This window comes from Lutjanus erythropterus, chromosome 17, assembly GCF_056507025.1.
Source record: "Lutjanus erythropterus isolate fLutEry1 chromosome 17, fLutEry1.hap2, whole genome shotgun sequence".
Classification (NCBI taxonomy): domain Eukaryota; kingdom Metazoa; phylum Chordata; class Actinopteri; order Lutjaniformes; family Lutjanidae; genus Lutjanus; species Lutjanus erythropterus.
Window position 1 is genome coordinate 6,952,709 of NC_139333.1, and position 14,993 is coordinate 6,967,701.

Genomic DNA, 14,993 nt, shown 5'->3' on the forward strand with positions numbered 1-14,993 from the left:
TCAACTGTGACAGACTGACTGTATCGGGCCTCGCAGTTTCAGCAAGAAATCCATTCTGGTAATGTCCTTGTTCGATAGTGGTTGAAGAAGTCAGTGCTCTCCAGTATAGAGAATGTCAGAGAAATGACATTATGTTCCACCAGTCACATACAAGCACCTGAACTGTTGAAATACTGCCTTCACGAGACAAACCCTGGACTCATCAAGGAGTGGAATCACAAGAGCGCCATCTTCTTATCTCAACACTCCATTTCAAGCATGCGTAAGACAGTCAAAACCACTTGAGATGGAGACACAGTCGGTCCCTATGTGATATTTGTGTCCATCAGAATTTCCTCTGTTGTCTCCATATTTCAGTTTCCTTCGACTTTGTCCTGAATGTACACAAATACGGTCGGTTCCTTCATTTTCTTGTTTTGCTCTTCTTTTGAAGGAACGCCCTGATGCACAGAGGAGGACGTGAGCCCTTTTGAGACACCCAACCCCCCAAAAATACAAACCCTGACAGTTTTGGCCACAGACAGATGAGTGGCCCGGCCGCGTCAAATGTCACTAGTCCTCGCGCCCAGGGCCAGGTCTCCCAGTGTGGAAAAGAAATCCTCCATCTCCTTCTCCAGAAGCCGGTTGCGGTTCTCCGCGTCCTCCCGCGCCCGCTCAGAGTTTCGTAGTTTGATCTCCAGCATGCGTTGCTTCTTCCTTTCCTGCTCCATCTCTTGTTCCAAACGCTCCATCTGTGCGCACAGAGCCGCACTGGACTCCTCCAGCCTGAGGGGGGCAGCACAACACAGACAGAAAGCAAAGGTCATTGACATTCATAACTAATTAAAACCAAACAAATCAGAACAAACATCAACCTCATAAGAACGACCTAAAATGACAGAACATCTTTAGGAAAAATGTGAACCTTTTTTTGGCCCATGTCACATCTGTTAACATGGAGGGGAAGCCAGGGGGTGACTGAGATGACAGGGCTTTTTGAGGAGCTATGATGTTGTTGCTTTATCTTTTTTTCTATGTCTTATATAAATTGTTTTCTCTCTCATGTTGAATTACTTCTTTTTTCCATCTGGGAAACAGGTGGAGCAAAAACTGCCAGATTGAAAAAAAAAGTTATTTTTTAATTTTGTGTAAACTTTTTCAGGTAGCTTTTAACTTCTCCTTGCACTCTAAACACAATGTACTTAGTGTATAGTGTGTGTTAGCGAGTTATGCAACACTTTGGACATGCCTTTGCGCCAATTAAGTCCTCTTAAGGCCCACCCTTTTTTGCTCTGTGCTCAAATATCAGTTGAGAAAACTTCGTACCTTCTCCTTTTCATACATATCGACATATCTGAAGTAAGCTAATGTTAGAGAAATGCTAGCTAACTAGCAAGCTTAACATTATCAAAACACTTCCCAACTAGCTAGCTAATGAGTGCTGTAGATTGGCTATCTAGTTAGTATTATATCAACATTATCTTAACTTAGCACACAGTGGCAAGAGGCGGGACTTAGGAAGGGTCAGTTGAAACATTTTTGTAACCAGCTCTGACCCAACGCCCTCAAAAAATGAACCGCCAAAACATTTTTCACTTGTTTTCATGAGATGAAAAAAGTGAATGGGCAAAATGATCCTGGCAAAACTTTTAAAACCTTTTTAGATAATGTTTAGTAAAATACATAAGTTTTACCGTGTGACCAAACACCTGGCTCGGTGCTCCTGTAGAGTGGAATAGTTTCAATTGGGGACCCCAAAACAAAAAAATTATTTCTTATATTTACAACCAAACAACAAAAATCTACACACATTACTAAGTTTAGGAACCTTCAGAACACAGACTTACTTTTGGATTCTGGCCTCGTATGAAGTCTTCTGCTTACTCAGCTCTTCTTTCAGTCCTTCCACTAAACTGCTCAGTGTTAGATTTGTCCCGTCTCCATCCTCGGACATGATAATGGACGGCACCCCGGCCGCCACGGCCATGTTTCCGTTCTCGCTGCAGGCTGCACTGCTGCTGCACAGTTCCATGGCCTCACAACTGTCCTGCTCAGAGCTCGGCTCTGTCGTCATGCCCCCGTCCCTCCCTCTGTCGGCCTCCCTCTGGCTCTCCATCCACTCCCCTTTTTCCCCACCTTCACCCCCAACTCCGCAGTTCTGGTTTGCTGAGGGCTCACTTCCCGAATCTGGCACAGAGATTTCACAGGAGGAAGTGGACCAGGGTGTGCTGGCCACGCTTGGAACGCTCCCCATGCTGGAAGAAGAGGTGACGTTGTCATAGGTGGACAGTCTCTGCGAGGAGCCAGTGGAGTCGCGGTCGCGGGTGGACCGCTCACCTGACGACGTGCGCCGGTGTCCCCTCAAGGAGGACAAACCGTTCATGAGCCAGTTACCTCCACCTCCACCTCCTCCCCCACCAGAGGACACACTAGTTACTTCAGCCGCAGAGCTGCCACCACTGCTGCTCTGCTTGGCTTGCGTCTGGGAACGAGGTGCCGAGGAGCTCTTGAAAGAGTATTTCCAGGAAGGTATGGTCTTGGCTTGTTTACTTGGGCTGACAAGCGTCTCTCCTTTCCCTGATGAAGACCCAAGTTTTGGTCCAGGGTTCAGGTTCGGGGTCTGGGTCGGAGTGACGGCCGCGCAGAGTTTGGCGTCCAGAGACGAGGCGCTGCTGTGCAGTTCTTGGTCTGGGTTGGAGACCGGGCAGGTCTGGAGGTCTTCCTCTGAGATCCAGGCTCCCAGGCTGCGATGCTGGAGCTGATGCCCCTGGACAGGGAGCTCTGTTTGGGGTGCAGTGGGTCCCTCCTGGTCCCTCCCTGAGTACAAACGGATGTGTTCCCTAATGAGGACTGTCATCAGGTGCTGAACCAGAGAGGTGCCTGCAGATCACAGTCAGGCAAGATATCGTTAATGTACAGTGGAATTTACAGTTTTTATCCTGCAAATACAGCAAATTTAAAAGTATTGGCCTGTTAATTAGGGTAAGAATTAATACTGACTGTTCGCCGAGCCTCATTTGAAGCCAACTCAGTAACGACAGTAGTAGGTCAGACGCCGATAACTTGTTTTTCATGTTGCATTTTTTGAAAGTTAATACTGTAGCACTGACAATGGTTGAGTTAGCATTAGCACTGATGCTATATGGAAGCTGGTTCTCTTTTATAATCCTCGCTGGTATGTGTCTGTGTGTGTATAACTGATGTATGTAAATTTACTTGATAAAGAAACATGTTTAACAATGTAGCTACGTATGAAAAAGAAATGGTCAAACTGCAGGAATTATTTTGCTTGGAAACACTCTGTATCTTTGATTAGCACCCATTTAGGTTAGCATTATTTAAGGCGGTGGCACATTTCCTGCTGGCTGTTGCTAACTAATAGCTAGTTTCTATAAATTCTGGAAAAAACACAAGGAAAAAAAAAGTTTCCTTGGAAACCTGTGTTTAATTTAGAAGACTTTCCAGTTCTTTTGCAGTGACTTTCACCATGAATTTGATTATTATGTCACAATTGTCCATACCTTCCATGATAGTGACTGGGTCCTCCATCTTGGGTCGAAGGATGTTTGGTCCAAATACTGTGGCGAGATTCTGGACGCTCATCTTGTTCTCGTTACAGTGGGACTGGACCTCATCAAGGAATCTGAGGAGAAATAACAGAAAAAAGTTAAAAGATAAACATATGACATTATGACATAAAACATCATGAGGAATAAAATGTCAGTGGACTCACTTGCATATGTACTTGAGGAGATTGTAGTTAGGTAGAGGTAGATTACTAACTTGCCTTCCAAGCTCCTGGACCCCCTGACAAAAGACACATTGAGCTGTTAGACACACCCACACATTCATATAAACACACACATGGTTTACTGAACGCACCTCCTCCTCATCTTTGGCCAAAAGCTGTGCACAGGTCAGGAAGTCTTCATATTTGGAGAAGGGAATGACTGGTTCAGGCAGCTCTCGCAGGTACAACTTTAGCAAGGATGCCACCGTGTGGACGTCTGTGTTACTGCAAGGGAGCACAGAAAAAGAGCTGTCTACAGGATGTTCTATCGTTTAATTAAAACAGCTGATTTTCTTCACTTGTAAATAACTACCTGTCAAACAGAGGCTTGTCGCCACAGTCGAAGGACTCCTGCAGCTCTTTGACCAGGTTGGCCTGTCCTGGCATCCGAAAGAGACCCTCCTCGTCCAAGCCTCTCTCCCTGATGAAGTCCACACACTGCTCCACCAGCAGGGGGGCCAGCCGGGGGCCAAACTTCTTCTCATACTGGACTGTGTCCTCTAAACGCTGACCAAATATTCCTGGGGACAGATGGTGGGAGCACGCTGATTATTCATTCATTCACTGAAAGCACGGCACTATGCTGGACTGTTTGGAACAAACATCTTCAAATTCTATTTTACATTTTAGAAATTCTTTATTATACATCATGTGTGTATTGAACATGCGAGCCATTCTGACGGACACAAGCATATAATTATGGCAAAAAAGTGCAGCCATCAGAGTTTACATTTGAATATTTTATATCATCATTAAACTTGAATGTGACAGCGTGTCTGAAAGCTGGAACAAAGCTGACTGTACTGTATATTGATGCCCCTCAGTCACAGTATCACCAGTATCACCATTAGATTCAGTGCCTTAGAAACCAAATCTATCAAGATCTTTGCAGTTTTATGTCTTGGTGCAGATTTTTAAGAGTCTCTAACCCCTCTGAGGATGAGGACATTATCATACCATGAAAGTGTAGTTTTTCATTCATTATCTGCAGCCACTTATCCTTGAATCTTCCAATTAAAGAGAAGTACAGAAACCGAGAACGACCAGACTTGCAATTACTTTTTTAATATGTGAGTTAAAGTTTAAATCACTTATGTACTTATGTTGTTAGCTTGAGAAAACAAGCTCTGCACTGTAAAAATCATATATTCAATTTAGTGGAAACAGCAAATGAATTCTCATTAACTTAATATAAATTTATAAGCTTCATTTATTCAAGATAATTAAACTTAATTTTTCTAGTATTTCTTTTCAGAAGACTTAAATATAAGTTCTTCTAACTTGAAATCTTTTGACTTGAAATGATGAGTTGAGTGAATGTACTGTACAGAGTTCAATCAACTCATTAAATTAAGTTTCTATAGAAACGTGAACAGCATTTTACCAGACTTCCCAGCATGCATTGTTTGAGAGTTAAAACTGTCTGGAGATGCTTTGTTTTTATAGTTTGAAGGAAACATATGTCATGAAAACTTTCTCTCTCTTTCTGGTTCAACGTAATATCTTAAGTTTACAAAACATTTTTTTCACGTACAACTAAATTAATATCAAGTTTATGTGACGAATTAATTTAATTTTATTTGTTTCTCTATAATTTTCCAGAGGCTATTTTTAGGTGGTGAATTATCTCATTATCTCGATAAATCTGCCTTTTGTTTTCTTGAGATAACAAGATAAATTAACCTGTTATCACTTGAAAACAAGCATTGTTATCTTGAGAAAATGAAAGTGATTTTCTCATGATAAATTATCTTTTTGTATCAAGAAATTTGCCCTTTCTTTTCTTGAGATAACAAGATAGATTAACCCATTATCATGAGAAAACAAGCCTTGTTATCTCGAAAGCCATTTTCTCTTGACAAATCATCTCTTTATCCTGAGAAAGCAGTGCTGCTGTTATCTTGAGAAATGTACCTTTTCTTTTCTTGAGATAACAAAATAAATTAACCCATTAATACAAGAACAACAAGCATTGTTATCTTGAGAAAACAATATTAATTTTTTCATAATAAATGTCTCTATCTTGAGAAATCTGCCTTTTGTTTTCTTGAGATAACAAGATAAATTAATCCATGATCATGAAAAAAACAAGCTTTGTTATCTTTAGATAACAAATAATTAACTTTCAAATAATTAAACTGCAAGCACGGCTGTTCTTACTACTACAAAAAAAGAAAAGTAGAAATAGGTTAATAAGTAAATAGTATATCAAAAACAACCCCCTTCTTAAACAAATCATTTTTAAAAGTAGTGAAAAACGACAGCATAGTTTATGACTGAATGTGGTTATCTGGCTAATGAATCACTGTAGATTGTTACCTGCTGATTGGCTGCAGCAGTCGCAGCTGGCTGACAGCTCGCAGTAATCGTAGTGAACCACCGAACAGGAGCTGCACAGCAGCAGAGAGCGTTTCTCGTACATCCCAAAGCCACATTTCACTAAGTTCATCCATTCCGGCTCAGGCATTTGACTCCACTGGTTAGATTAATCCTGCATTTATAAACTTGGGCACAGCTCACACACTACAGCTACAGTTGGAGGAACTGACGGAGGAGTTCAGACACACTGCAGCTGACGGGGGTCAGTCTGCTGTGACCGCACTGCTGTCGTTAACGACGGGTCTATAAGTTGGCGACAGATCTATTCTGGACTGAGAAGCGAGAGACAGACACCCCCCCCGCACTGTGAATCCGAGAGGGAGGCTGGACATATGACACAGCATGAGGTAACCCAGCAGATAACACAACACCTCCACCATCTATACACGAATGCTGCTGATTTTGATGCTGCTCTGAGAGAAAATGTATTGCATCCATAAACAGGGGTGCAGCTAGGATTTAGGGGCCCCACACAGTCTTGTCCCCCATCTCCCTCCATATGCACCAGCTTCACCAGAAATGATCATTAATAGCAACAATAATTGCAAGAACATTTTTGTGTTACAACATAAGTTTGTATGTAACAATCAGGGCTGGCAAAGCATAAACGAACTAAGCACCAGGCCACCAGAGGGCCACCAATGACAATCACACAATCACACAATATCACGTTGATGGGCTGGCTAGCTGATACTACTGGTTTAATTTCAGCTCCTTCTGTCAATTATACCAAACCTGTCATGTGAGTTTGTGTCTTGTTAAGATTAAAAACTCATGAATGACAGGCTGACATTAGTATGATGTAAACAACACACTTACAAATAATAAAATCTATAACAGATGTGTTATATTTGTAGTAGGCGTGTGAATGGTCAAGCATCAACAATAGTCAATAGTATTGGCAGCACTGAGGCAGTGGGGGGCCCCAAATCAAATTCTGCTCAGGGCCCCATAAATGTTTGCACCATCCCTGGTCATAATAATGTTAAAATATCTGATGATACTGATCAGTTTTTCCTTTTTCTTCCTTGTCTTTTGACATCTGTATTGTTTCTGTATTGAGCAATTAGTTGACCAACAGTAAATCAGTTGATGACAACTTAATGTGAGAATTTGCTGCTTTTTTTTATTTCACTGTGATGGAAATTGGCAAAATGTATCATATTTATTGATCAAAACTAAGGATGAAATTCTAACTGTAATTAGTTGTAGTTCTAGTTGTTGATATCTTTGTTCCACTTGCCATCAACAGACTTTAAACTTGGCTGATTAAAAGTAAAGTTTAAAATGAGACCAGTGATGTCATACACTATACTATTGGTGTGTTATTCTACATTTATCCTCCTATTAATATAACGCTCCTTTTGTAACCCAACACCGGGCTGTTCAGCTGCTCCTTATGTCCCAGTTCACACCCAGACAGACAGGCCAGGTTGTATTTCTGGCCTCTTGTCAAGTACACTAGTTAGACGAGCAGAGCAGAGCAGACAGGGTGAGAATTAACCACAGACTCACTGCTGCCCGGGGAAGAAAAATAGTCCCTCTAGGAGTCAAAGAAACTCAGCTTGATTAAAACTCACAGGCTGAACTGATCCACCATGTTTATGCTCTGCTGATACTTGTAGTTTACTACACTGTAAAGTTGTAGTTGAGAAAACTCTCAAAACTTTCAAGGCTCTAGACTTTTGAGCTTTGAGCCCAACTCAAACTCTTAAAGGAGAAATCTGTGGTATATTTACTGTAATTTATCATTAAATAACCACAGACGTCTTACAGTGCGAGAATCATTGTCGCTTGTTATTGTCAAATTACAATGTGGCACTCCTGCAGTGTTTCTGCAGCCTGCCTCAACCATAGACCATAAATTAAATATTGATTCAACCTATTTAATGTACAATCTATGGCTCCAGTTCACTGTTGGACTGCAGCACTAATTTTTTTAATGTGCAATTGCTTCATGTTGCTCTTTTAAGTTTATAAAAAGTTCTGTCAACTAATACGTTGTTGTTGGAATAATATATTTTTCTTCTTTAGATAAACTTGAATATTTGAGTTTTAGAAATGCCCAAAAACTTGTATTTCAAAGGTTGTTGAGAAGACTCATTGAAGTGAAAGTAAATAATGATTAATAATTTAAAATTATTAATTGCAGCCAAGCACCCAAATAGATCAGAAAAGGTAATAATCTCAACCAAAGATGACAGGACATATTTTAAAACTTAACAGTCTGAGTTTGGTTCAAAACTAAAAAAGTGAAGTTGAAATTCAGAGTTTTCTCAACTTTCTTTTACAGTGTACACACCACAGTAAGACACCCAGTAGAAACGCCCTGTCCTTTATTTTTGAAAAAGCTGCACTGGAATAGACGAACTCTGATCACATTTCCCAGGTCAGGTACAGCATTTGGACACCAGAAATAGAGACTTCAGGGTGAGAATTAATTGCCGGCTAAAGACATGAGACACAGTAGGGGACGGTGATACTTTTCGTGACTGGGCTCAGGTTTGTAACCCGCGCAGTATGACATAGACACACCAGAGAGGTGGGCTGTAGGTTTTCCAGGATCAGCAGCAATATCTTGTTTCAAGAGGGGTCGCAAGATCTCTAGAGGAAAGGAAACAAGGACTTCCTGGTTTAGGATAGTGCTTGGAAAGAACGGCCTCCGTCGTATTAATAATTATTGATAAAGAAATTTGTTTAAAACTTATTAAACTGCTGTCTTTTCAACCACACTGATGAGTCTCTCTGTAGATAGACTTAATCTCTCTTCTTTGTTGGTAACTTAGTCTTCCTGCAGCCCAAAGTTTGCATTAGAACGGCCTTGAATTTTAATTGCCGCCCATTCCTACGAGGTCAAACATGTTCAAGGATGAAAATCTGTCTGTGTTTTTAAAAGTGATCATGTTTCTCGTGTTTCGGTTCAAAGGTTTGGCTTTTACCTCCTCCAAACGGCGCCCAGATGACCCGCCGTATGGCCTTGACCCAGTCATCCATGTCTGTCTGGGAGTTTGCCATGAGCAGGACGGATTCATGGCTGATCGGTGCTCGGTCCTTCTCTCCCGTCCCACCTTTAGAGGCAAGAAAAAGACAAAAAGTAGAGGTGAGTACAGCAGTGATTGCAAATATTTATTTTTTCCACTGGCATTAATCATAGAACTTAACCACGTGGCACGTTGACAGCTTTTTTTGCACATCAAGTCTCAACGGCTTGAACCATTTCCCAGATTCCCTGGTTCATAATTTTTACTACAGTAAACTTCAGTGTCAGGGACCTGTACTCAGATCTGTCTCTCAGTACAATGACAGCAAACTTCCGAGGAAGTTTTTTGAACCTACCCAAGCAGTTTTTGTACCTAAACCTAACCAAAGGGCAACTGTTTCACAACATAAACCTTGGGAAGAGAACAGGTTGCCATGCGTACTGGAGACAAGTTGCAACAATAGTGGTAGCGACAGTGGAAGAACAACGTAAACAACACGGACATACGGTATTTGGTGAATCAACTTAAATAGAAGATGCAGTTCATTATCATTACAAACAAACAGCACTGACCCCTTTCAGAATAAAGGTCTGAAAACAGTAAGAAAAGTGATATTGACTGGTTTTAACTGCAATGTTTCCAGTTGCTCATGATGACCTTGCAGGACACAGAATCTTTCAGTGGTCCGGGCCATATTTACCCTAATTTGGCTCTAGCATGTTTCCACTGTGGAGGCTTATTTGGCGTTGAGCCAGCCACACAGATATTGAACTGGTGCTGACAGACCTTGAACCAGCAGGTATTTTTCACACAAAGACAGTAGAAAAACAGTGAAATTAAGTATAAAAAGGCAGTGCAGAGAGGAGAACGAATCAGCTGGCCTCTGAATTAGATGAGTGCACATAATCACACACACTGATGAGTCACTCAGGTTGTGAGCGGAACATATGAAAAATGAACCCTGAACCACGATTGTGAAGACAAAATGTAAAGCCTGTTATTTTAGTGGGTATGAACGGATTTGTGTGTACGTTTTAAGGTAAGACAGCTCAGTCTGTGTGTTAATGTTTGTGGGACGTGTAAGTGTGTAACTCTTGCAGGTAATATGGCATGAATGACATTAAGGTGAAGAGATGTCCAACTGTTGTTAATCTGTGCTTGTGTTTTTAATTCAGTTTACCACTTTCCTTCATTGTGGTTAACCTAACAGTCACACTGGCAATAATCATTTAATTGTTTTCGTTTATAAAATGTAAAACAATTGTCAGAATGCTCATGGCAATTTTTCTGAGCCCAGGGTGATGTCTTCTGATTGCTTCTTTTGTCCAAAACCCAAAGACTTTTTTTTCCTATCATAAATGTCAAAGAAAAGCAGCAAATCCTCACATTTAAGAAGCTGGAACCAACAAATGTTTGACATTTTTGACTGAAACATGCAGATTGTTTCGTGACATGTTAATATCCTTTCAAACTAAGTGATTAATCAACTAATCATTGCAACTCTGTTTTTCTGAATATAAGTTTTTGTGAAATAGGTGAAGCACCCGCACACACATAATATTTAAATTAATTCAAAAAGTGATGCCTGAATTTGTTGCTGAATTTAGGCAATAAAGTTGCTTTTAATGAATGTATTAAAAATGCTTTTAAGCCAAAAACCCCCAAAACAAAAACAAATCCCCACCTCATTAGTTGTATCTGGGGTTGATACCAGCTTATGTGCTATAAAGGATCCTCACCACTAGATGGCACAATTGTCCTGTTTGCACTTTCTATATTAGTGCTGTAACCCTCCAGTCCTGTAATAATGGCACCAGTTCACATTTCATTTAAAACACTGGTTGACATTGTGGTCCAGAACAGCTTTCAGTGAGTGCAGAAGTTGTATGAGCCTCATTTTCTACTTTTTTCTTTTCTTCATAGCTGTTTGTTAACATACAAAACTAAATATTTCAGTGACAGTATAACTAAAATGCATAATGAGCGATGTTAAGTTGAGGTAATGATGCCGGTCATCTTTGCTTTTTCTTTTATAACAGCAGCCTAGTGTGAAACATCATGAACTGCTGCATGAATACATATTAAAGGGATAGTTCGGATTATTTAAAGTGGGGTTGCATGAAGTACTTATTGATAGTCAGTGTGTTGCATACAGTAGATGACGGCCTGCATGTACCCAGTTTGGACAAGTGGACAGTGGACAGTGTCAGCAACACAATGTGTTTTAGCCACCTAAAACAATTAATATCAGTTTAAGTTTAAGCTCTGTTTAGGATATTTTTACTGCTTTACTTTGCTGTCAGGTGACCTTTTCACACTGGAAACCTCTGTTATAAAAGCCCAACATTGCTCTCTCCAAACCAATCAAACCCCATGGATAAAATCAGTGATTCTACCGAGCAAAACACAGAAGTCGCTGGCCTAATCACTGTTTCGATCAGTTACTTTATTTGTGTTATTGTGTGACGTTGGTGAATCTGAACCATCCTTTTAAGACACTGATGTCACACAACAACACAAACAAACTTACAGATCGAGGCAGAGGTAGACCAACAACCACCCCATGTTCAGCAATATAAAATGACTAATTTTGCCTATGAAGTTTGGTTGGTTTGGAGAAAGCAATATTTGGCTTTTATTACAGAGGTTTCCAAGGACATATTCTAAATATAGCATTCACTTGAACTGATATTTGTTAATGTGGACCTTTTTTTAAGTAGCTAAAATACCTTTTGCTGCCAACCCTTAGCTTACATGCTTGTGCTCCTTTCTGCTTCTCCAAACCAGGGGGTGTTGAGCACCATCTACTGTAGGTAATACACTATAGACTAGTAGTACCTTACACAACCACACTTTAAATAATCTGAATTATCCCTTTAATACCCTAGACAACAAATGTTATTAGTTTTGTGAATGTGCTGTTTTCTTCGGCTCCACGGTTAAATAATCTGGATGTCATGTGCTTCCCGTTTGTCTGAGCCATTAGTGTTGGATGGTGTTGTTGCCACAGTCACAGTCATTGTTGTCACAGTCATTTAGCTGTGAGGAGGGAATCCAAATATAAACAGCGGTGCCATAAAGCTAAGTGCCATTGTCACCCAGCTCTGCAAACTCACACTGTCATGATGAACAACACACTGTGGTCAGTCCTCAGATGGGCCCCAGTCTCTTGGAAATAAAGAAGTGGAGATTTACTATTATTTGATTCTTTTGCCCTCATTAATGCAGACCTACAGTGTGTATGAATAATAATGAGTCATATAAAAATAATTAATACTTCAACTCACCCTGAGGAAAAGAGGCCAATTAAAAGTCTTATTAAAAATATAGAGGGGGGACTCAGACGTTAAGGAGCCTTACCACATCCAAGACTTCCTCTATAAGACACACACTTAAAATCAATCTCAAGATAGCCGACAGACACCAAAACTATTGGGAGATTGAAGCCTGGATGGATAAGAAGTACAAAGATCCCTTCTGGAGCCAATTAAGATAACACTGGCTGCAGGGTTTGCTGAAGGAGACGCACGATAAACTTGAGTTTTACTCACAAAGTCTCAGTTCCTGCATGGCGATCATCAGACAGAGGTTGACATTTGAGCCTGAGACAGTTGAATGTTTACGGCTTGCGTGCATAAATCTCGTGCCTTTCAAGGGTTTGGCATTTAAGAACCGAAGATATAATTTTTCACAATTTTAGCTTCAGTTCTTAAATGCCAGACCGCTTGGAGATGCAGCTGAGTGGGAGATGGCAGGAAAGAGAACAGGTAATTTACGTAGTGCTGAAATCCTTTCTGATGATTAAACTGTCAACATGGAGGAAGATACATACACTCAAAGAGGAAAGTCAGGTTTACAAATGGCTAATATTAGCAAGCAAGCTAAGACGTAGCTACAGTAAATGAGCCAACTAACAACAAGTAACCAGGAGGCTTATTTCCCCCACACCTTGAGCCAATGTGTCAAGCTAACATGTCTATCTGTCTAATGTTACTGAATGCATAGAGATGAAATTGATAACAACCCTCTTGTACAACACAAATATCAGAGTGTCAAAAGTTAGTGGAATAAGTAACTGTAATCATTACTGTGTTACTAGCAGAACCTCTAGATAAAGAAAATGTAGATCTGGGGAAAAAAAACACCCCCGAAACATTAAATTCACATATTTGGTGATGCTTTTTTGACAGCAATTTGCTGAAAGGGATATTTTAGCATATTTAAGAAGCATTCTTCATGTTTTCTAGCCAAAAGTTAGATGAGAAAATCAACTCCACTCTGTGTCTAACAAAAAGAGTATAAGAAATATGAACCATGAAATATATAGACATGCCCATTGTTCCAACAGTCCATTAATCTGAAACCCCAATGGTCCGAAAATTGTCCCATCGGACCAAAAGCCCATTATCCGCCCGCCTGTTATCTGAAAAACAAAAACCCACTGCTCCTAAGGCCCATTGTACCTGAAATACACGCTCTCCCCAGAGGGTTTTGGTCTTATTATCGCAGTTTATTTGGATGACAGATGGAGTCAAGTGCCCTTCATCAGGTGACCTTCGTTTGTCATGGTCACGATAGTCAGGTGATCCTTGTCATCATAGTCAGGTGACCTTTGTAAGTAATAGTCATGTGGTTGATGTGAAATGATCACACTTAGGTTAGTTTTAGGCATCAAAACTACTCCACTAGGTTTAGGAAAAGATCTTTGTTTGGGTTAAAATAAGTATTTTCATGTCAGTTAAGTTACGCACAATCTTAAAATCTTACAGTTTCATTTAGCAGGTGCTTTTATCCAAAGTGAACTGATCTGAGAGCTGACAGAACACATGGAAGGGTCGAGTCAGAGGAGGGAACAACACCACCAAGTTTGTGATACCAGAGTTTTTGGATCTTCAAGGCTGTTTGTTTTGGGAATAGCAGGCTTTTGGAGAAATATGCTTTTGGTCCAATGGACATATTTTATTGGGCTTTCTGAATAACGGGCCACTGAAGCAGTAGCATGACACCTGGGGACCAAGTAACCTAGCCTGACCCACCTTCATAAAACCATGACTTACTAACCTGTAACTGGTTAGCTTTCTGTCTGCTGTGGCCAAGAGACATGACAGACTACACCAATCATAGCTCTATCTTTCAAAACATGCGTGATGTCACCAGGAGGGAGGTGCTAGACCAGGGACCAACTTCTAGGAATACACATCATTTTGGCGCTGTTGTACCACAGTATCATGTTTAGCCAAGTAGCTGTGTCCAGTTTCGCTAGCTATCATAAGGAGCGACTACAATGGAGCAATGGCTTGTCATAAAAAGAATTCCAGCTCAATACTGGTGGAACAATAGGTGACTGGACAGGAAATGGACACTGTTGCTGCACTTACACTTTCTGTTTTGAGTGCAAAAGTGCATTCACATTGACTCGAAAAGGTTGAGAACCACAGAACTAGATTGGGTAGAATGACTGATTGCCAGACGTGATGCTCATTTTCATTCCCACCACTCTACATCTGTCAGATCTGACTGTTATAAGGCTGATATGGTGTAGTCTGATCCCGGCATTAGAGGTGCTCATAGGAGAACTTATTTTACCGTTGGAGGAGCCAGGCTAGCTGCTTCCCTCTGTTTCCAGTCCTTAAGCTAAGATAAGCTAATTTGTCTCTTGGCAGTAGTTTCTTACCCAGCACACAAACATAAAAAGTGGTATTGATCTTCTTATCTAACCCTCGGCATGTTTCCCAAACCGCAGAACAATTCCTTTCAAGTTGATTTAGAGAGTCTTCAGGCACCTCAGTGTCTCTAACCAGTCTTCTGGCCCAGCAAAGGTCGTGCAGTTCATACACTGTTTGGTGTGTGTTGTCCCTCAGGCC

At 40.8% G+C, this 14,993-nt stretch overlaps 1 protein-coding gene across 4 annotated transcripts in view; it reads right to left on the reverse strand.

The window, feature by feature from the left end:
- Positions 1 to 255: 255 nt before the first annotated feature.
- The window catches only part of arhgap22b (Rho GTPase activating protein 22b), a 45,712-nt gene continuing 30,974 nt past the window's right edge, over positions 256 to 14,993 (reverse strand). For 2 of the 4 annotated variants that reach the window (XM_084740273.1, XM_084740275.1), the window contains 6 exons: positions 9,088 to 9,216; positions 4,083 to 4,290; positions 3,713 to 3,994; positions 3,501 to 3,622; positions 1,827 to 2,859; positions 256 to 765 (listed from right to left, as the gene is read on the reverse strand). In XM_084740273.1, the coding sequence (XP_084596399.1) occupies positions 543 to 765; positions 1,827 to 2,859; positions 3,501 to 3,622; positions 3,713 to 3,994; positions 4,083 to 4,290; positions 9,088 to 9,216 (1,997 nt within the window). In that variant the 3' untranslated portion in view covers positions 256 to 542. Of the gene's footprint in view, positions 766 to 1,826; positions 2,860 to 3,500; positions 3,623 to 3,712; positions 3,995 to 4,082; positions 4,291 to 6,088; positions 6,364 to 9,087; positions 9,217 to 14,993 lie in introns of those variants that run through there. The other 2 variants (XM_084740274.1, XM_084740276.1) reach the window with 2 other exon arrangements.